The sequence below is a fragment of the Pelodiscus sinensis genome, chromosome 16, assembly GCF_049634645.1.
Source record: "Pelodiscus sinensis isolate JC-2024 chromosome 16, ASM4963464v1, whole genome shotgun sequence".
Lineage (NCBI taxonomy): Eukaryota > Metazoa > Chordata > Testudines > Trionychidae > Pelodiscus > Pelodiscus sinensis.
Window position 1 is genome coordinate 5,249,953 of NC_134726.1, and position 23,393 is coordinate 5,273,345.

General features: G+C 47.8%; 1 protein-coding gene and 1 long non-coding RNA gene across 3 annotated transcripts in view; one reads left to right on the forward strand and one right to left on the reverse strand.

Annotated features, from left to right (window-relative positions):
• The window catches only part of LOC142818576 (uncharacterized), a 32,580-nt gene extending 19,387 nt beyond the window's left edge, over positions 1–13,193 (forward strand). Inside the window, exon 4 of the long non-coding RNA XR_012896106.1 lies at positions 13,056–13,193. This is a non-coding gene — a long non-coding RNA (uncharacterized LOC142818576). The remainder of the gene's footprint in view (positions 1–13,055) is intronic.
• GSG1L (GSG1 like) overlaps positions 1–18,410 on the reverse strand; it is a 94,442-nt gene extending 76,032 nt beyond the window's left edge. For both annotated transcript variants that reach the window (XM_075899199.1, XM_075899197.1), the window contains exon 1: positions 12,883–18,410. In XM_075899199.1, the coding sequence (XP_075755314.1) occupies positions 12,883–13,183 (301 nt within the window). In that variant the 5' untranslated portion in view covers positions 13,184–18,410. The remainder of the gene's footprint in view (positions 1–12,882) is intronic.
• Between the last annotated feature and the right edge of the window lie 4,983 nt (positions 18,411–23,393).

Below are 23,393 nucleotides of genomic sequence, written 5' to 3' on the forward strand. Positions count from 1 at the left end.
TGAAAACAAGCCCCTGTTGGCCCAAGGTATAGTAGGAACTCCATATAGCTCTAATCCAGATCTGAAGCCTTTCCTGTTTTCATAAGATTCAGTCCAGTTCTTCATCTGATGCGCTCCGAGCCTGGCACCCCTCTGTAACCTCCGTTTGAACTGCAGGGCTAAAACACGTATCCAGATTGGGTCTATGGGCAATAGCCATTGGCTAGGATATGGCAGCATTTGTGAAAAGAGGCTGGAATCTCCAGCAAGAGATCTGCCAGGCTTTCCAGCTGGAATGAGTCAAGTCCATCTTTGTGACCCTCTCCCTCTTTCATTCACACTTTGTTTTATCCAGCAGTTGAATGAGTCCCTTGCTTTGTCAACAGCCTCCTGTTTGTAACCAGCAGATCTGAACTCTGGGAAGAGCTTAATTGCCTTTGACTACTCATGGATATAATGCTGGAGATAGACTCTAGGGATTGATTTCATATCAGCTGCCTGAACTAATTCGCTATTCAAGCAGCCCTAATTAAAACTCCAGCCTTTTGTGCCAATATCTTGTTTTCCTGTCCCCTAGCTGGTGTCTGGGTGGTCTGTTTATTCTGTAAAAAGTTCACTGTAGAGACTGTCAGCTACTCTACTGAGCACAGGAGCACCCCATTCTTAGGCTGTACTGGAATAAATAATAATTCAGTTCACATGCCTCCTGGCCCAACTGGCACATACCAACATACCTGTGGGAAGAGCCAACAGTGCTCAGTGATAGCAGAACAGCTTAAGCCAAGATGTTAATAGACTAAGGCCAGAAGGGGCCATCACCCTCATCCCGTGTGACTTCCTCCACAATTTGGGCCTGAAAACAGTGATTCCAGCATCAACTGCATAACTTCTGACTGGACTAGAGCAGGTCTTTTAGAGCGATACCCAATCACACCATAAAGAGTTCAAGTGATGGAGAGTGTGCCGCATCCCCAGGGACCCTATTCTACGGTTATCACCCTCACCCTCACCTTCTTTCTAGCCTGAATGTGTCTAGCTCCCACTCCCAGCCAGCAGATCTTGTAGTGCCTTTGCTGGACTGGAGAACCCTCTGCTGTCTTCTGCCAAGGCAGGTGCTTACACATTGTGTTCAAGTCCTCTCTTAACCTTTAGGAAGAAAACTTTTCATAGAGCAGAAGAAAGGGGAGAAAACGGCCAGTAAGGAGCCTTGGAGATCACCATTCTCCCCCACTGCAGGTCTTTGCTAGGCATGTGTCACTATCATCTGCCTCACCGCTTGCTCCATGAGTCACATTGACAGGGCACTGCCCCCTCCCTTTCCTACCCACGTCTTAACAATCAGGTCCTGGAGCTCCACATGGGGTGCTCAGCAGGTGGGCGTGGAGAACACCAGCTGCTGAAGCACCAGCAGGTTTGGCTGGCATGACCATGCATAGGGCTGCTGTGCCCACAACACCACTGCACCAAGACAAACGGATGGCCAAGTAGCAGCTAAACAGGAAGAGAGTAGTTGGAGGGCTGGGAAAAGAATGGCTGGTGCTACTTGTGGAGTGGAACACCGCTGGCAACCTACACCACCCTAAAGAAGCCGCCCTTCCCTAACACAGCTTCAGTTTACATTTTTGAGAACAGCAACCTTTCAAAACTGGATCCTGGAGAGACCTGACCAGGCCCGGTGAACAGGCAGCGTGATGGACAGGAGTAATTTTAACATCTCATCCTCCTCACTGGATTCTAAATACTCTGAAACCTCTGTGGGAAAAAGAGTTGGGTTGCACCACAGATGGTTTAGAAATCCTCTGCTGCATGCAGTAATGGCCAACGCGTAAAGAAAATGGATGGAAAATAATAGCACAAATAGCATTTTATTGTCAATGCTAGTCACCTCGTCCAGAATAGACACCAGAAACCAAAGACCTCCAGAGATGGGCAATGCAGATGATTAGAGGCGTGGATAGACTTCTGTATGAAGCGGCGTTAAAATAGATGGACTGTTAAGGAGGAACTGAGTAAGAGGAGACGTGATCGAGGTTTGCTGAATATGGAAAGGGCTAGAGAAGGTAAGTGAGATGCTTTTATTCACCCTCCAATACAAAAAATAACATGGAAATATTCAACAAAATTTAAAACCAATGGGAAATACTTTTTAAAAACAATAGAACTCGCTAAAAATCTACCAAAAAAGGAGCATAAACACCATTTGCTTATATAACTTAAATGAGATCACATTTGTATGTAGAGCATCATCATAAAGAGATGAACAAATAACATGATGTCTTCGCTGACCCTCAGCTGCATGATGAATTTCACCCAGTTATCCTTCCTTGTTTGCCTGGGACTGTTGTTGCATTTTTGTAGCAAGGCAGAGTGGCCACCCTCCGGACTGGAGAGCGAGGGGGTGCTACACATCCCCCCAGTTGGGTAAAGCCAGACCCACCCCACCCCTCTCACCTTAGCTGCCTCACCCTGCTGCTGTTAGGACCCTGAGCTGGGATTCAGTGGAGTAGCGTGGACCCATGCAGCATACCACTTTGAGCAGCATGCAGGGGTGTGGCAGGGAAGGAGCCTGTCTGAGGCTCCCACTGGGCTGCGGGCTGCTAGCAGGACGGATCCAGTGGTGTGGTGGGCTGGATCCAGCCTGCGGGCCATATTTTGCTTATCCATTATATAGACTGCATTTTGTTTGCTGCCTGCCTCAGCCCAGAAGCCCATGCTGAAGCCCCCTCCCCGCTTGACCTGCCCTGAGCCCCTCCTCTACCGCAACCCTAATTCTGGCACCTCCCCCACTACACACCTCAACCGCCTGACTTGAAACCCCTCCACACACACACACTCCACCCCACACTTAAATTTCTCACAGGCACTGTTGCATGGCAGCCCCCGCACCCTGCCCTGTGACAGTACCTGTAAGAAACTGAAGTTCCTCTCACCCCTGCTTCGGAGTCAGTGGAAACTGGCTGAACACTGAGCTCCCAGGTCAATGCTGTGGCTAAGAGGTTGCTGAAGGTGCAGCTAGGAGACGAGTGGGATTTTCGCTCTGCAACTTTCAGCAATTAAAAACTGGGCAGTGTTAGCACAGTAGTAGCAGAGTCAAGCCGCTACATGCGGACTAGCCAGTAGAGGGCGACGCAGACCCACACTGTGTCAGCGTGGGTGACAGAGTGTGTCATTTCTTAGACAGGGTGCCAGGAGAGGTTTTTTAGAACCCAGGGTTCTGTTCTCAGCTCAGCCGGAAATTACCTTGTGCGGGTGCTAACTTCTCAGGGAAATGGGTGAATAACCATTACCCTCCCACCCGGGCCTGCCCACAACATTTTGGCACCTGAGGCACGGAGCTCAAATGACACCATCATTCCCCCTCACTTGGGCCAAAACTTTGAAAGGTCTCAATGCTGCCTTCTTCCTGTTCTATTCTTCTCGTGGTACTGCTCTGCTACCTACATATGCACCAGCAGCAGACACACTCTTCTACACTCTGGATCCTAGTGCTCCCCCCCACACACACACAGTCTGGCACCTCAGGCGGCTGCCTCAGTTCGCCTCATGGGAAGGCCAGCCCTGCCTCACACATGCAAAAGGTACGAGTCCTTGGTTCATACTGAGGGCTGCGAACGCCACTGAAATGTCAGTAGAAGACCTGGGACTGGACCTCCTGGTCTGTGGTGAAGGGTGCTCTCCTCTCGGCGGCAGAGCACTGCCTAAAAAAAGTTTCTCTCTCTTTATCGACCAGCAGAGTTCTCCAGTCATCACTGACAGAGACAGAGCTGAAATGACAATGCCTTTGTCTGAGTTAGCGACGCCTCCTTACTGCCTCTGTCCCAGGCAGAATGGCGGCTAGCAAGGGTAGCTCTGGCCAGCGTGCGGCAGGGAACGTAATGAGCGTGGGCTTGGTGAAGAGTGGGTTGGGATAACAGGCCATCCCTTCCCAGACGCAGTGGGGGTGGATCTGAGAATGCGGAAATTGCCGTGTATGGATGGAGAAATTGATTTCTGTGGGGGTCACGTGCCCCCTGGTCGCCTTCAGTGCCAGCCAGCAGGGAGACTTATGGGGCAGGGGGATCTGGTGCCTGCAGCAGGGGGTTGGCCCCCCACACTCACTGGCAGTGGCAGGGGAAGTGGAGCAAGGCGCCCCCAGTTCACTCTGCTCTCCCCGCCATGTCGCTCAGGGTGGGAATACCCTGCACTCACGGGAGGAAGCAGAGTGAGCTGGGGCCACGTTTCTCCACTTGCCCCACTGCAGCTGGTGAGTGTGGGGGGAGCAGACGCCTGCTGCCACGCTGGACTCCCAGTCCCACTAGTCCTCTGGGCCACCTGGGTTGGGGGAAGAGGCGGGGCAGTGGTGAAGCAAGGGTGGGAGAGGTGGGGCATGAGGTTGAAGGGGGTCGCCCTGACCCTTTCCCGGGCTGCGGGAATCACATGACTGGTGCCTCCCCCCCCCTCCCCCCATCACCAGTGGGCCCTTCCAGCAGGGCCAGGCATTCTGGACATGAGGAGTGGGCATGATCCAACCACACCTCTGCTAGGAGAGTGAAAAACCGGACCCCACCGCCAGAGGAACAGGTGCACGCCCAGGCCTTGGAGTCGGGTTACAGTGACATTCAGTGCCTGGGGTCCCGCTGTCAAGGGTGCTCGCTCTGTCATTCTCTCCGTTCAGTCCCGTCTTAGAGGGAGGGTATCTCAGGAACATGCAGTGCCAGCGCCTCCTGGTCGTGACCAGATGTCCCAATATTTTAGGGACAGTCCCGATATTTGGGGGTTTGTTTTATACAGGCGCCTATTCCACTCCCATCCTGATTTTTCACACTTGCTGCTTGGTCACCCCAACCTTCCCTCTTCCTGCTCCAGGCATGGGGCAAGATCTGAGGCTGGTGTTTTGCAGGGCACTCAGCCACAGAGGCCGGTATTAGACGTATGGAACTATGGAACCATCTAGGCGGGCCTCAGAAAAAATGGGATTTGTGGCACATTTGAATTAGTCATGATTGGAGATCAATCTGTGGAGGCGTTTGCTCACAAAATGCCACGTGAAAGATGCTCCCAAACGGAGGGCTTCGCTGTGGAAAAGGCAGTTGCCATGGCATGATGATCCGAGTTGTTGGCAGCAGGAGAATTTTGCATCCGCTGCAAGGCTGGCAGACAGCAGCAGGCACAGCGCAGCCTCTCTGCACAGCTGCCCACCGTTTCATCCAAAAAGATGCCGTGGCATATGCATCAAATACAGATTTCACCTTGTAAAATGAAAACAGTCTCTGGGGTTGTGAACTGTCAATGCACATTCCCAAAGAAATATGCTGCAAGAAAGGGAGACGCTGCTAGAGTTTGCAGAGAAAAAAGCAAACCCTAAACAAATTGGCCACAAATTAGTCTGAGCTAAAGAAACCTCAAAGGCGATGGGGACTAGGAGCTGTGTCAGAATACAAGAACATCCACACTGGTTGGTTTTATTAATTCAGAAGTAAAAAAGCCTGGAACTTTAACAGACAAAAGCTACAAAGGGTGGCTGATGCTGGCTGTGAAAACCATTTTCTTAGTTTTGCCTTTTTTAACCAACTAATTTGACATCAAAGATTGTAGGGTTGGTTGAGAATGTGCATTGTCTGATGGGTGTTGTATTTCCAGCCCCCATACTCTCTTATGGGCTAAGCTCCCAGCGGGACTACATCTCTGATCGCTGATTTCACTGTGACCCAGTTGTGTGGTGCGCTTTGTACTGTGTGATGAGGTCCACCCTCCACAGTGGCCCAGCAAGCCTGGACTTAGCTCAGATGGATCCAATCAACTAATTAGGCTGCAAGCAGGGGATATTTAAGCGGGAGGCAGCTTATTAAGGATGCTCACCTGTGCAGGAACACACAGGGCCTGTATCAACCCAAGTAGCTGGCCTCAGAGTATGGGGCTGTTGCTAGTCCCTGTGTGGCTGGATTTAGAGGCTAACAAACCCAGAAAGGGGGGCAAGCTCCTAGCTGGTGAGTTCTATGGGCCTATGGTGCCTGGGGACCAGGGATATTTCTGGCCTGGGCCCAACCACACCTGCTGCTCCCATGTGCTTGCTGTGGTGCATCCCCTGGCCTGCCTGATGTCCCTGGATGATTTTAAATGGCTGGGGGGTCCCTGCTGGCAGTGCACTGGGGCTAGAGCAGCTTCCTGTGGCTAGCTACTGTTGTCAGCATATTCCTGTGGCCCTGCGGGTCTCCATGTGCTGCCCCTGTGGCCAAGGGAAAGCTGAGGGAGGGTTAACTTATCTGAGCAGGAGACAGAGACTCTGCTGGCTAAAGTGTTCACTCCTAGGTTCTGTAGTTTGCATCCATCCCCTTTCCTTCCCCCCCACCCCGCAAGAGTGACAGGGAGAGCCAGTAGGCCTGTCCCAACAAGTAGGGCCTCTCAGCTGGAGAGCATTAATTAAGCTAAAGTTAAAATGCACAATTACCAGGAAAGAAAAGCTCCAATGATTAACAAAGTCTGTAACAAGTTACTGTTAAAGAGAACCTCCCATGATTTGCAGGAGCACATCCCTCGGTCTCACCGGCTAGCTACCAAGTATTACAAACCAGGGGTGAGTGCAGAAGCATAAGTTTAAACCATCTAGAAATAACTAGCTACGAGTCCCAGAAAACTGAAGGTCAACCGGAGCAAACTGTCTGTTCCTGCAAGAAACCCAACCCACACTGCCTTCACCTCAAGCGATACGCTTGTTTGCCTTATGACTCAGATGCACATCTCTCTGCGTGACTAACCTGGTTTATTCTGACAGTATAAAGTCTCCAATCCCGTGATAAGCTCCAGAAGATGTGAAGTGCAAAAAAAAAAAAAAAACCAGACTGTGCCCACGAGGGTTAGAGGAAGGCTAAAGGACGTTGCTTGTTTTATTTGTAAATGGTTACACTCTAGAAATGACGGGATGGCAGGGCACAAGAATGGGAAAGGAATGGTCTAGGCCCCCATGCAGGATATAATTTAGGGAATTCCAATTAATAGCCCAAGCTCATACTGAAATGAACCCAACATAAAAACCCTCCTGTAAGAAAAGGACCGAAAGGATGTTATATAGCGACACCCCCTACTGAATATCGATGGAATTCACAGAGAAACCAGAGAGCGGAAATCTGAGCACCCAGCCGGCTAGTGTCCAATAGAAAATAAAGGGGGGTGCCTTCCTCCAATGGATCACCTTGTGAGACCCTAAAACTTACTGAGCCCTGCAGACAGCCTCTCCCCTAGGCCAGGATAGAGCAAAGGGGACTGAGCTGCAGGATCCAGTCAGGAGAGTGATTTCTGGATCAGTCACGAGGAAAGGATTCTTCCCTGTTTCATGGGTAAGAGGGGATAAAGTGATGGTACTCCTACTCCTATCATGGAATATAAATAACTGAAGCTTCAGCTTGTTGAGTCTGCGTTCTTTAGAGAGGCCTCCAGTAACCAGATTCTACATTTTAACTCACTAGTGCTATTAGCACGCTCTCTTTTGCATGTCCAGCAAATAGGCCTCCGAGAGATTTAATACAATAACTATAATCCATTTGTTTGATATTTTAAACTTGTCCTTTATTCCATACCATTCAAATGCAGGGACCATACTCTTGGAAGTGCTGTATAGCAGTGTTTCTCAACCTTTTTTTTATAAAGGTTTAAAAAAAAAGATAAGTACCCCCTTTAAAAAAAATAAGTACCCCCAGTACCTATGGTTTTCAGACACACAACATTTTTTCTACCATTGCAACACATTTGTTTAAACAATTTAATCGTAGCCGGCCGGGTGATGAAATTTTGGGGTGTAAAAAGTACAAAAATAATAAAGTGCTGTAAAACTTAAAAATTCAGTTTTCTCCAAATTGATATACCCCCCAGACTTCTCTCGAGTACCCATGAAGGTACTCATACCACTGGTTGAGAAACACTGATGTACAGCATCTGTACTCACAAGTGAGGGACCTGCAGTGTAAATGTATAAGAAATACTGACAACGTAATTACTGATCTCCTATGTAATAAGAATTCTTGTTTAGTTTTCTTTGTTCCTTGATATAATTGCTCACCCTCAACCCTAGTCTATGACAATCGCTTCTAAGACTGTATTTTTGGGTTGGGTACAGGCCTAGAAATTGATTGTGTCTACAGCTGATTGAAGAATGGCTTATGGCATATGGATGTGGTTCCGGGTGAATTAATATACTGTGGATTGGTTACTACAAAATTGTGCTGATTTAAGAAACACTGTCTGAGCTAGAGTAAACCCCAAAAAAATCTTCACCAAGAATTAGCAGGCTGATGCTTCCTGGATGGGGTGCTATTAAGGAGAATCTAAGGGGTCTGTAGCCCCCCCCCCCAAGTTAGAACCCCTGTATTTCGTACTTGAGATCTGCTTAAAGCACATGCCCTAACCCCAGAGGTAGATCTTGTGCTGCTCTTTGAGGCAAGGAGTTTGTTTATAAACAGAGGGAGACAGAGTGATTAAGATAAAAAAGGCTGGTCATTCAAGTCTTACATGTCAATTGAAGGATCGTTAGATGAGCAGGAAAACATTGCCATGTACTCCACTGAAAAGATAGGGGGGAAAGAGTAGGAATAAATAGAGGGTAAACCAGGGGTGTGTATCGGAACCAGTGCTGTTGAACTTATTCGTAAAGGATCTTGGAAAAGGTGTAAATAGTGATGTGGCAAAAGGGAGACCAGCTGTCCCCATGTTTTTGCGTGGAGTTTGGCATTGGCTGCTGCTGTTCTCACAAGAAGCACCTTAAAACACCTCACTGGAGGAGGATTCATGGCTGAGAATCACAAGTGAAGAGTCTTAGAGGGGTAGCTGTGTTAGTCTGTAACTTAAAAAACTTTAAACATAACAATGGTCCTGTAGCGCTTGGGGGTACGTCTACACTACATGCCTCTGTCGGCAGAGGCATGTAGATTTGTTTATTCAGCAAAGGTAAATGAAGCCGCGATTTAAATGATCGCGGCTTCATTTACATTTACATGGCTGCCGCGCTGAGCCGACAAACAGCTGATCAGCTGTTTGCTGGCTCGCCGCTAGTCTGGACGTTCCCCCTGTCGACATCAAAGCCCTTTGTCGGCAGCCCCAGTAAACCTCATTCCACAAGGAATAACGGGGCTGCCGACAAAGGGCTTTAATGTCGAGAGGGGGAACGTCCAGACTAGCGGCGAGCTGACAAACAGCTGATCAGCTGTTTGTCGGCTCAGCGCGGCAGCCATGTAAATGTAAATGAAGCCGCGATCATTTAAATCGCGGCTTCATTTACCTTTGCCTACAACCCTAATCTACATGCCTCTGCCGACAGAGGCATGTAGTGTAGACACAGCCTGAGAGACCAAGTGATAGAAATGTAGCCGTGTTAGTTTGGGGTAGCTGAAGCAAAATGCAGGACAATGTAGCACTTTAAAGACTAACAAGATGGTTTATTAGATGATGAGCTTTCGTGGGCCAGACCCGCTTCCTCAGAGACCAACTGAAACTTTTGAACGTGCAAAAATATATAGATAGTATCATGAGCTTTCATGGGCACAACCCAATTCTTCAGATATCTGTCATCAGAAGAAGTGGGTTGTGCCCACAGAAGCTCATGTTACCATCTATCTATATTTGTGGTTAGTCTCTCAGGTGCAACAAGACCATTGTTGTTTTTAAGAGAGGGCCACCTTCCAGCCAGCACTTGGTCACCTCAGTCCTTGTGAGGGCTCAGACCACCTCCCTCTGCTAGGTGTCTGCTGCTGACTAGCTTACATGACTGTGCAGCATTCTGGCTTCTGAGAGTCCCTTTCTTAGGGGCCTAGCTCTGCCTAGGCATTGGATAGGATGTCTGGGCCCCTAAAAGTGAGGTGCTGCAATGCAACACCTAAGTCATTCTCTGTACGTAGTTTGCCCTGTGGCTATGTATTACAGACAGTGGGGGCAAGGAAGACAAGGGGTATGGTGGTGAGCCAGTGGCTGTGCTCTGAGGCATCCTCCCTGGGTACGGCATTCAGAGGCAGAAGGCCTGAGGGAATTGGGTGATTTCACTGCCTGGTGCTTCTCACACTCACTGCACAAAGTAACCACGTGCAGCCTCCGAAGATGCTCCCAGTTACTAGCTGGCATGTATGTGGCCCTGCCCACGATGAGCCTGCCTGACTGCCGGGCGCTTTCAAGTCTGTCAGGCCAGCTGAGGGCTCAAGGCTGCACTAGGCCTGTCCTGCACCTGACTGCCATGGAGACAGCCTTTAATTTAGCTTTAAATGTGATCCCCTCTTGCATGGCTTTGTCCCCTGAGCACAGCTCGTAATGAAGGGCACAGGCAGGCTTCCCTTCTACTGTTGACTTACCGTGACATGTGAACTGGGCTGAATTCACATGGCGAAGAGACATCCAAGCAATCGGGAGCACACACAGTAATGAGCTGAGCCTGGCTAGGCAAGTAACAAACTCAGTGGTCTGAGTGCCATTCTGCTCTGGCTAGACCCTGATCTTTCAACATCGGTGAGAAAAATGCCCTTTTTCCTGTAATGTTCTCTTCTTCCATGCACTTTTATGGTCTGGCCTTTGCGTTCATTCAACCCCAAGCAGGCCCTAGAGCAGCGATGGGCAACCAAGACTATGAGTGGCCCTCCTTCCTCTCAATGGGCCACATGATTCCAGTGGTGGGCAACCTGCAGCCCGTGACCCACTGGAGTTCCACCTGCAGCCTGTACACCCCTTCTCTGCCCCCTTCCCTCTCGCCTCTTGCACACTGGAGCCCCACAATTCCTCCTCTCCCCCCTTGCTCCCAGCACTTTCGGAGCTCCATGCATCTGCTGATTCGCGCTCCATCCTCACTCCTCCCCTGCCGTCCCAGAGCTTGAACAGCTGCAAACAGCTGATTCACAACATTCCAGTTCTGGGAGGGAGGGAGGAAGGGAGAGGAACAGGCACGGAGCACAAATCAGTGGGTTCATGGTGCTCCAAAAGTGCTGGGGGGAGTACGAATTGCAGGGCTCCAGTGCCCCAGTGCGCAAAAGGTGTGAGGGAAGGGGGCAGAAAAGAGGTGCACAAGCTGCAGGTCGAGGGGGAGGAGGAGGTATTGCAGGGCTCCAGTGCACGAGAGGTGCATGGGGCAGGGAGGCAGACAACGGGTCCACGGGCCGCAGATGGAACCCCACTGGGTGGCCTGCAAGCTACAGGTTGCCTACTGCTGCCCTAGAGGATGATCCCAAGTCAGAAGTTCATGTGAGCAAGATGGCCCAATGAGCATGACTGATTGACTAATTCTTAACGTACCGCCTCAAAAAGCAACACTCCCTGTCCTGGCCAGCCAGTCAGCAGTAACCCAGCAGTGCTTTGGGGGAGTGCAGACCTTGTGACATAATCCAGCTCCCAGCCAAGACAGCCCCGATGTATAGAGTATTGGGCCTCTTCTACCACACCTGCTAATCCCTTTCCTTATCCTGCCCAGAGAATCCTTGCGTTAGCACCGTCTGCAATTCCACCCTCTCTGATCTGGCAAATCCTTTTCCATTTTGCTTTGAAGAAAGATGGATTTATCCCCTTTGGGGGTTGGTATCCTGGGAGATGTACTCTAGAACTGCATCCTCCCCAAACTGAAATGGTTCAGGGTCAGCATTGCTCTGCATTGAGGGGGCAGTAAGCCCAACTCTGTGCCTTGTTTGGAGGAGACCAGAGGCTCTGGCCCAGCAGGACAGGCTGGGGGGGGGGGGGGGGGGGGGAGGACACCTGAGAGCAAGCAAGCAGGAGTCAGTGGCGTGACCAGCACACTGGGGCACAATCCCAAAACATCTTCTGTGACCGCTCCTCCTCATAGCATTGAATCAGTTTGCATTCAGGGCTAGATAAAGATGATGGGGGGCCCATAGGCACATGCAGCTCTCTCAGACGCCACCCCTGAAGATGCTGAATCGGTAACAGTGGGCCCCTCCATTTCTGCCAGAAATGATGGGAGCCACATACCTGCTTTCACCGAGAGAGTGCAGGACAGGCAGCTTCTTCCCTGGCGGTAGCAGCTGCTGCTCCTGCCTCTGCTGGGGGTTCCCTGAAGCTATTACTGCCTCAGGGACACCTGGGTCAAATATTCACGCTTTGTTTTGAATGGACGAGGAAACATTTTCAAAATTAAAGCTCAGATTCCACATAACACAGCCTGGGAAGCAGGGGCCATAGGCGTGGGCCTGTAGTGCTTTCATCTGTCCCTGTTTGCTTTTCTATAAGACCTTCCCTCCAAGAGTGTTTTACTGGCGAGGTTGGTAAATACTGTTGCTCCCATTTTACAGACAGACAAACTGAATCACAAAGAGGTGAAGTGATTTGCCCAAGGAGCAGACACAAGTGCCTGAGTTGGGACTAGAACCAGTCTCCTGTCACTCAGACCTGTGTGTTCACCGGCATTCCCTCCGCGGGACTTTGCTTAGCCCGTGACATAACCAGGGGTTTTGTCACAGTAAGTGCTACTGGAAACAGACTAGGGCTACCGGCCGATATGGGACCCTGAGCTCTCCCCTCCCCCTGCAATCCAGGGCAGTGTTTTCAGGATAGTTAAGGGGATGACTGGGATTGGGTAACTGAATCCCAGAACCTCTGCAGCCGCTAACAGGATCTTGTCTTGTGTCTGATTTGTTGGTGTGACTCACGAAGGGAAGGTTCTGACTGGCCTCGGGAAGCAAGCAAGCAGCCGGGCCAAGGCTTTCTAGCACATATTTGAGTTTCAGTGGATCTCACAGCCCCCTACTCTCTGCCTGATGAGCAGACAAAACAAGCAAATCCGCCTCCTTGCTCTGAACAGGTTGTTTCCCCTCTGTCCTGTGGCTAAAATTCCCAGGCTTTCCTCTGCAGAGCGCGCACCGTTCCGAATAAGCTCCTCTAATCATTCCTGACACTGCTGAATCAAACAGAAAGCAAGGCAAGCTGAAAGGAGACAATATTGCCACTTACCCGCAGCATTGATATTTTCCTCACAGGAGTACCAGATCCCGGTGTGGAAATACCGGAAGAGAAAGCGGTCGTCCCCCGTCTCCCAGCTGTAGTGCACCACATTCTGGTTTGTCTCATTGGCCGTCTCGTTCCCGCTGTAGTTGAGGCAGTTTGTCTTCTTGTCTTTCCCACAGTTTGGCTTGGGGACCCGCTGAGTCCCTTCACACCAGTGGGTTGTGATAAAGGCTGTGGTGGAGAAGAGGAGAGCCATCAGGTTCAGACTCACTGCTAGAAGGGCTCTGCATCTTCGGTTGGTCTTCATGGTAACCCGCCTCCTCCTGCGGAGAACAGAAATCAAAGGTGGGTTTTGGCTGGGAAGTTCAAAGCCTGTCGCAATTCAGAATCTTGTTTTCCAGTCACTGAAAGTCTCCGCTTCTTCCAATCTGTTGCGAAGGAAATGCTGCAGCCAGCCTCCCATTTTCCTCTTGGTTTGAAATCCCGACTCGGTGTGTTCCGGGAGCAGCTGCCGCCAGCAGAAATGTAGCTGTATTGTTGTGTGTGTTGTGGCTAAGAGTGCTGAAAGGCTCAGAGAAGGTCTGTCTCTGAGACAGCATCAAGAGCAAGTGAACATCTGCCAGCGTAATACACATGATGCTCAGGGGCTAGGCAGCCTTCTCCAGGGGGAGACACCTGCAGGCTGTGGGACTACATTGTACTTGACTCCGAAATCAAGCAGGAGCCAGACAGCAGTGGCTGCTTCTGCATGCCACCAAAGTCGTTTGTGAATCTCCGGCTGCCACTGCATCATGCTGACAGCTGAACGGAATGGAGGAGGAGGGGGAGGAGACCTCATTTGATTTTCAAAATTAATAATTATTCCAAGCGGAGGAGCCCATTTTCTGCACCTGTGCGTGAATATTTACCCAGCAGGAAGGTGAATTCAGTATGAGTGCGGACTTTATGTTTTGTCTTGAGTAAGGAACAAGTTAGGGGGCTGATCCGCCTGTTAGGTCACAGGACTGTAACTCCTCTGACTTCAGCCGAGCTGCTCTCAATTTACAGCTGCGTGAAAGGAAAATTAGGCCCAAAGGTGACGAAGTACTAAAATGTCACTATTAATTAAAAAAATAGTCCCACAAGAGCCAATGGAGGAGAGCAGCTCACAAGGAATGATGCATTGGCCACCACTGTCTGCCTGTTCGCTGTGTCTCTGAATCTTTTATTCAGAATTATTCAGGCAAACAGCCTGCTTGTCTGTGTGAGCACTGTTGTGAGAATCTGACCGGCAGAATTCCAAGTCCAGCTGTGTGGTTGGTCACCTGAGTCGCATGGGACTGTTTTTGTGCCCTTATCCGATAAGCATCACTTTTTGAACAGCGGAATTTGCACCAACCACAGGGGCTCGGATCTTTTTTAGGGAGCATCTGGGAGCACTTTAGGGCCGTGCCTGCCCAATGTGATGCAACTTGTATGACATCACAAATTCAACACAAGCCTTTTGTTTGGAAAAGTTTTGACCAACTCTCTCCATTTCACAACATTTTGTGCCTTATTGTAGCACAGAGATATGTTGGGGGCCATACCAAAATAATAGCTGAACGTGACCATTTTAAAGCTGGCCAGTGCTACCGCCAGAAAAGCAGCAGCAGCAGACACCTTGTCCTGCCCCGTGAGGGCAGCAATGGGCCCTCTGCAGCATACGCGACCCCTTGCTCTCAGACTGACAGTCTTGAGTCCAATTCTACACACCTCTCTCTCAGCGTAGTGTGGCCTAACAGCCAAAGTCCATTACCATGCCTCTCACGTGGCAGTGCGACCCAATGGCCAAAGGAGTCACTGTAATCCCCCTGTGGTATTAGTAGTCCAGAGTAGTGGCCAAGGAGTCAGGATACTTCCTCCTGAGGTTAGGGTAGCATGGCCTAGTAGCCAGTGGCAGAGCAATAGATGTAGATCCCCATATGGGGTAGGTGAGAAGGGCGTAGGGAGACCCAGACCCTCCCTCTCCACTGGATCCCAGCCCAGGGCCCTATCAGCAGTGGAGTGGTCCAATGTTAACTCAGCAGAGAATCCCACCACAACATGCCGAGCTCCCAGGCTGCTTCCTACTAATCTCTTATCAGTTGTCCTCTCCGTCCTTTTGCTCCGGTCTGGGGACTTCCCCTGAAATCCCTCACAGACTGGCCACCGTGACATGGTCCATTGGTGCTTCCTCCCCTGGAGTTCTTGTGGCAGCTCCTTCCCCTGCCGCAGTCGGTCCTGAGTGAGCAGCTCCACAGGCCTTTATAGCCAGCCTCCAGCTGGAGCATGCCCAGCAGGGCAGTGGGGCGGGGCTTCCTCAGCCAGGTGAGCCAGGTTAACCCCTTCAGGCCCAGTGCGGGGTTGATACACCCCATCACAGTGTAATATACCCATCACCTCAATAAGTATTATGCTCAGAGTATTAATGATATACATCATATCTGTTGTGCTAGGAAATTATGCTAAGGGGAATGTATTATGCACTTTCCACAATTCTGTTCACCCATGTCCATATCTCACAACACTTTGCAAAGCCAAAGTCAGCTTTGCCGTTAAAACATAGGAAACCTATGTCAAACCTATGTCAAACCTATGTCAAAAAAAGGATACATGGATACTGTGTTTATCTTAGCACATGCTGGGATGTCCTTCTTCACCCAACTGGTTTTGAATGTCGTAAATAAGAGATAAGGACAAGTACAGAATAGCAAGGTAAGGAACTGGTATGAACTGATGGGTTAGGTCTTAGGTGATTTATAAAGTGCTTTTAGCTTGTAAATAACCCTACTCTAAATAGAGATAATTTTGCAGGTGTAACTTTGAAGCTCACTTAAGGCACGTCTACAAAGCAGGCAAAAGTCGAATTAAGCTACTCAACTAGAGCTATGTCAATTACCGTAGTGTAAGTCAAAATAGCTTAATTCAGTTTTTGGCGCTGTCTACCCAGCAGGAAGTCGAAGGAAGAGCACAGGGTTACTGGAGTCGGAGTAAGGAGTCTTCCAGCTCGAAATTATTTCGAAATAAAGGCTTATAGCATAGACACGCACTATACGTCAGGTATTGCTAAATAACGCTGCTGTGTAGATGTACCCTTACTGTGTACAGTGAACATGATATGAGAAGTTTCCTAAAGGGAATTTCAGGTAAACCTCTGTGACAGAATGTATCCCTGTGTTCACATCCTACACACTGTTGAAATAATCTTTGTAGAAAGTATGCATTGTACGGTATTGAAAACTCATAATTTGCTGATCACCATGATCCTTATAAAATATGTGTGGCTACATTGTATGTGAAGTTAAGTTTCCACTGTATGGTGTTTATACTTGTTCCAAACGGAGTTGGCAAACAGGTTTGTCCTTAGCAAAGGAACGTGTGCTCTACTTCATTTGCATTTAAGCAGTAAATAGAGTCATCAATCAGGAAGGGAAACAGGTGAGAAAAAAGAAGCAGGGAACATCTTTCCCTATGGATTCTCTGTCTTTTGTTATCTACCTGGAAATATTTTTCAAGAGGGGGACTATAAAAAAGAGGGACAAACACCCTAAAGCCTCACCCCCTTGCTTTCCTTCATATTGACTGTATCTGAAACAACCAAGGAAGCATTTGTTGGATACTGGGAGAAGGGGTCCTGAGATAAGAAGTTTGGTCAGTAAACTGCTGAAGGCATGTTAAATTCAAAGCAAAGGTGAGTTAGGAACCAGTAGCGATTTATTGTTTTTCTGTAACTATATTTCTGTTTAAATGGAAGTATTTGAGACACTCAATTCGGGGTTGTGTGCGTATTCTTTCTATTAAGGAAATAAGACACTTCATAAAATTTGTATTGCCAGGAAAAGGCTGGGCACTGCAGAACACACATTTCCAGGGGGGGATCTAAGACAGGAGGTGTGCTGTGGTCACCCTGCAGTATGACCATGGCTGGTGAGAGCCAGAGTGTAAACCACTTGTGGCTGGCAGGCTGCAGTTACACACAGACACTCAAGTTGTGGTTTGCATGTTGGAAGGCTGGTTTTGAGTAGCCAAGGTGAGAATTCCAGCAAGGCATCATAAGTCACCCAAGGTTATGGGGTCACACCGCTGCTCACTCGTTTAGATTGTACACTGAGGCTTATATCATGGATGCTTAGAATGAGCAGGCCCATCAACAGAGGGGGGCAAAGAGAGCTGCAGCAACGGGGGGCCTGGTGATTTAAAAGGGCCCGGGGCTCCTGGCCATTGCTGCAGCAGTAGTAGCTCTTTAAATTGCTACTGGAGTCCCAGAGGTTTTGCCTCTGGGCATGTTCACTGCCGCCTCATTTTCAGGGCTGTCGATAGACTTGCTGGGCCCTTAGGCAAGGTGGGGTGAGGCCGGTTCTGTGCTCCCAGAAGGGGCGGAGCCTTGGGCAGAAGGGGTGGGGCTGGGCCAGCCTTCCCCTGCCAACACTGCATCACCATCTGGAACTTTTAGTGCAAAAAAAGTAGGCGTTAAGCATAATTAGGATTAAGCAGCAGTGATGAATGGATCACAGTGGAGCCTAAACCTGGGGCTTTAGCGACTGACCACCTTTATGCATTTGGACTAAATTCCCACTGGTAGGTGTCTAGGAGCTTTTGAAAACCCCACTAGACATCTAAAGGTGCATACATTTCTTTAGAAGTTTAGCCCTTCTGCACCTTTAACATTTTACCCAAGATCTGTTTTCAAGTCTATCCAGAAAACAATGTTGATTCATAGTAATTATGCCACCAGTCTCTACTAGCTCTCCATGACTTGGTCCAGGACTGATGTCAACCTCACTGGCCTATCCTTATCCAATACATCCTGTTTACCTTTTTAAAATCTTGGCCCAAGATGAGTTTTTTATCTAGTACTTGTACTTCTCTGATATCTCAAAAATGTGTTAAATGGCAAATCAGTGGCTCATAAAACTTCTCGGTCCCCTCATTTTATATTTTGTGAGTTCTCCAGGCCTGCAGATTTTAAAATGTTTCGTGCCAGCAGTTGCTATTAACATCTTCCTCGGTTACTGCTGAAATAATAATTATACTGTCAGATAGGAACGCACCATGAGACTTCTTTTCAAATACAGACCTGAACTATTCATTTAACACTTCTGTTTTTTTCTGCATTATTTATAGTTTTACTATCCCTATCGGATTCTATGACTGGCATCTGATTTGTTCCTGATACATTTCAAGATTCTTTTTGTTGTTCTAACCTTATTGTCTATAGATGTTATGCACCATTTGTTTCTCTTTAGCCTCCCCTTTGTTTGTGATATATTGTTTTCATTTTTAATTGTATTGTTGCTTTTACTTCCCTTCTTAACCAATACATTTTTAAAGTAACAAAATCTTCTTTCACCATTGTTTTTTTTTTCTTGTTGTTTTTTTCTGCTTCTATTAAAGGTTTCTAAAATGTCTCCAAAGGATCTTTCCCTATTGTTTTGTTTAGTGTTTTCCAAAACCCACTCAGTTTTGCTCATAGCTGTTTTCAGCTTAGAGAAAATGGAATTTTTATTATTTACACACACACACACACACACACACACACACACACACACACACACACACAGGAGGGGGAGAAAGAGGTTTAAAAGTGGAGTTATTTGAGGTATTTTTTTAAAATATGTTTAAATATATATTAAAGAAACCTCGCATTTCTCATGTTTTTTTTTTTAAAAGGTCTATTACATGGGGGAATAAAAATCCCTTTATGTCAGGGAAGGCGCAAAACCCCCTATTTTGGGAAGTTGAATAAAAAATCCTGTTATCGATGAGGAGTAAAAAAAAAAAAAACCCAGTATCAGGGAGGAGTATAAAAACATCCTTATTGGGGAAGGGAGTAAGACTTTTGTGTGAGGAGATTTAAAAGGCCCCTCCACCTCACCTACTCCCTACCCACACAGGTAAAAACTTTCCAGGAAAGTTTTGACTGGAAACCTTACCTGTTCACACAAAGCACAGACCCAAACAATACTCCCCACCAAGCCAATGTCCATACATCTGCTGTTGCCATTTGTCCTCATACTTCTCTGTAATCAAAGCTACAAGAATTCTCACATTGCCTCTCTCACCTTTAAATGTTGACTGCCCGTAATGCTTTGCAAAGTTTTTTGCATGTAGCAATGACTGTGCAATTATGACGTGGTTCGTTCTTTTTGTGAGGGACCTCCAGAGGGTACAAATTCCCCGATTTTTGTGGAAAGAGGTTGCAAGATTTTAATACTATCTGAATATGTGGCTAGAGAGAGGGGATAGGCGGTAGTGTCCAATCATAGATCTGTATGTAACTCAAGGTGAGGCAGGTTCCATTGTGATAGATGAAGGGGAAAGAGAGAAGGCTGATGAGAAAAGATCAAGAGCTCAGTTTTGCAAATGCTGAGCTTAAGGGGATGGCTGGACAGCCACAAAGAGGTGTCAGAAAAAGCCAGCAATGCCGGTTTGGGTGGAAGGAGCCATGTCCCAAGTACAGAGAGAGATTTTTGAATCAATGCAAAATTATAGTTGAGGTTGTGCAGGCAAATAAGATTGCTTAGGGATGAGGGGCAGACAGAGAAAAGAAGACGGCCAATGACGTGAGTTCTGTGGGGCCCCTGGGAAAGTTGGCTGGAGAATGACCTATCCAATAAAACACTTTAGTAGCATCAAGAGAGCTAGGAGGAGCCCCCGGCAAGGGTGGATCCACGAAAGCTGAGTGAGGAAAGGTTTTAAAGACGTATGGTGACTGCTACAAAGCATTCAATGGTCCTGGCTTAGTCACCCTCCACACCCATCCCCAGGCATCCACTGGATGCCATGTCTCGGGTCTCCACCATAAGAACTCTTCCCTTGTCTTGGCTGAGTGCGCTGCTGTTTCACACTCGTGCAATGTGGCTTGGCTGAAAGCATCCCCACGTATCGTGCAACAGTATTTTAACTAATCTGGGCCAAAATTTGCTCTCCTTTATACTACAGCAAATCTAAAGTACACCAATGCAAAGAAAAGCAGAAACAGCTTGCTGTCTTTCTATAGATAGACTAGAAAAAAGTTGATTAGTTGCTTCTCAGGAAAACAGCTTTTGAATTCATATCCTCCTTTAATATCATTGGCCTCCCAGTCTATAGTGAAGCTATTGCTGCCCAAGAGCTATTTAAAGCTACGATAGCCGTGATAGAAATTGCACTTCCCTGTAGCATTCCAAAAGCTCCTACTTTACTACTACAGATAATGCCACATAAATACAACTTAATCCTGATATCTGAACTGCTTTCGGTAACACATGTATGATCTTTCCATTTTTATGCATTTTCAAATCTGATAAACTGGGATTATACGGAGAGGGATGGTTGATGTCTTCCAGCGTGAGAAAAAAACAGAGAACCAATTTCCTTCTTTTCAATTAATCCCAACATACACTACAGGAAAAGTCCCCATGATTAAGGGAAGCTGACTTTCATTAGGAAAAAGATAAATTTCAGGGTACAACAATCCTGATTGATGGCCCAGCTGTGCTTTAGGTTGAGCATCTTGTGACTTTTGAGTTTCTACAGCTGTTTATGGTGAAAGAAACTAAGAAAATGCCAGAGGGAAAGTTCTTTCCTTTTTTGCAGATATCTATTGGGCAAGATCATCACTACTAATATACAATACCCGAATCTCATCAGTTGGACATAAATAAATGTGCCTGATTTTCAGAAAGTGCCAACCACCTGCTTTCTGGAAATTCAGAATAAGCTGCCTTGTATTGGACACCTTCTGTGGCTCCCAAAATCAAGTTATTTTTAAGGATTGCCAATCAACATTCCCTAATTTTTTCCATCCACGTGTGGAATAAATGTTATGTGTACTGAGGCACGTGTGACTGTGCACCCCTGGTAGAAACATATGCTGCCGACTGTGGGTGCTCTGCTAAGCAGCTGGGTGGCATTTGATTCTCTCCTAGGAGGCCGCCCAAGCACACAGCCTACAGGGAACACTGTCACTGTCTGATGCCATATATCATTGTCTATCACTTTCACACCCACTGGCATTTTGCCAGTGCTTTGATGCTGCTGTCTTTTTAGAGATGTAGAAACTTGGGGGACTTCTAATTTTCACTGTCAGTGATTAGATTAGGTCATCTAATAATGCTATTATTGCTACTGTGGAATGAAAAATCATGTTTCTACAAGAAACAAAAGGAAAATCCACAAGGCAGCCAGTCTTAAAGAAAAAAACTTAAGAACAATCCAGGATATAAAATAAAGAGAAAGCTCAGAAAAATATGTTTAACGTTAAACAAGTGCATCTAAGAGTACGTCTACGCTGCACGGCTATTTCATGGAAATAGTTATTCCAAAATAGCTTATTTCGAAAGAGCACGTCTACACAGCAGGGAAGCCTCAAAATTAGTCCAAGGCAAACTTCCATAATGTAGACGTGCTATCTCGATTTAGAGCTCCAGGAGGCACTGGGGAGGAATAACTTAGAATGGCCCTGGTGAGGGGCTATTTCAAAATAGCAGCAGTGGGTGTACACATGCCTTATTTCGAAATAGCTATTTCAGAATAGGCATTATTCCTCATAAAATGAGGTGTACAGATTTCAAAATAAGCCACCCATTATTTCAAAATTATTTCCAAATAATGGAATGGCTGTGTAGATGCTCACATTGTTATTTCGAAATAACGCCAGTTATCTCGAAATAACGGTGCAGTGTAGACACACCCTAAGCTACTCTAGAGCTTCATGAGTTCCTCCATGAGACATAATTTTAAGTTATGCATAAAATGTTAAAAATCACATTGATTACTGTCTGTCCAAGAGAGCCTCTGGAAAAATAACGCAAAAATGGAACAACCGTCCTGGAAAACACTCCAGCTAAGCTGTCCCTCCATCCTCCAACAAGCCCCTTAAACTCAAGGAGTAGGCAGATAGAGCAGGGGACACCAGCTCATTCAGCTCCCTGATTTCAAGGTGTAAGAAAAAAAAATGCATGTAAAATAAAACTCCACTGGGGCACACAGGGCCCGAAGCAAAATGACAGCAGCCAGAAGGAAGGGTACACGGCCCAAAAGCTAATGTTGGTGACAAGGAAATACAGGTGGTCATCTGTGGTAGAAGTGGTCACTGAAGTCCCTTGGATGGGTGGCAAGGTGGGCATCACAATGTCATGTCATTGTGACCACGACTCCCGTGCTTTATTGTGATGTCACTGAAGCATGCTTTATTCCAGGGGCTGGCAACGTCCGGCATGCGTGCCATAAGTGGCATGCAAGATGATTTTAGGTGGCACATGCAATGAACAGGCTCCCCCCTCACCCGCAAGGGGAGCCCATGCTGGGGGACAAGAAACCCAGTGGAGGCCACTAGCTGCAGAGAACAAAGATCATCAATATCCCTAATGTACCAAAGGTGTCCCCTCTTGTGGGTGTAGCCCAGCACCTCAACTGAAAGGGGAAGAGGTGGAGAAGTGAAGAGACAGCTTTGGAAAGCCGCCTGGGCTTGTGGGTTCGAATCCCCCCGCCCCCACACACACACCTCAGGAGCAGTCTGGTCTCGCCACCTTGTCAAGCGCAGCTCTTGCTGTTAGTGCTCTGGTCTCCCTGCGTCCTGTCTAAGCTTCAAACATGTGCCCAAGGCAGGTACCAAACACACACAAGCATCTCTCAGCGTCTCCCATCTCACTCCACTCCAGCCCAAAATGGGGAGGCCAATGAGACAAGAATGGAAAGTTTGTTATAACCCAGAATGAAGCCAGGCAAACTTAGTCTTTGGAGACCTCCACTAGCAGACAGCAATTCCACATAGGCCTGTAGGGCTGCCCAGTGGCGTGCCTCTCATTGTGCCATCTTGGAGTTTCCCATAGGGCCAGAAAAAGAAATAATCAGACAAACCATTAGCCTAGGTCAACAGGAGCACCCCGGGCTGGTTGCACCCTTCAGATCTGCCCACGCTAAGCCCCATTAAAGAGAAGGGGGGTTTGGCCTAAATATGCACCATGAATTTGGGTCAGTAACACCAAGAAGGAAGTGATGAAAAGAGGAAACGATTACACAGCTGGGGTGCGTCTACACAGCAGGACTTAACTCGAAATAAGCTATGCAAATTGAGCGACATCAATTGCGTAGCTTATTTTGAAATTGGGAGCATCTACACGGCGCTTATTTCGAAATAGAGCACTCTTCCTCCGACTTCCCTTACTCCCCGTACAATGAGGGTTATAGGAATCGGAGTAAGAAGTCCTCCAGCTTGATAGTATTTCGACATTTCAAAATAATGCTAGTTATTCCGAAATACTGTTGCTGTGTAGACATACCCCTAGAGTCCATTGGACCAGAATTTGGATGGGTGACTTGTTCTCTCACACTTGCCAACACAGGTGCCCTCAGCTTTGTTCTAGATCCCCAGGGCTCGCTCGACAATTAATGGAATCTACTCACCCGTGGTGAGTAGATTACAAGCCGGCACAGCTGCGCAGCGTGGTCTGCACATACGCAGCATGCAGAACCAGGCTTGGCGAGCCCTGTAGATCCCTATTTTGTATCTATTTTGGGGGGGATATCTGCCT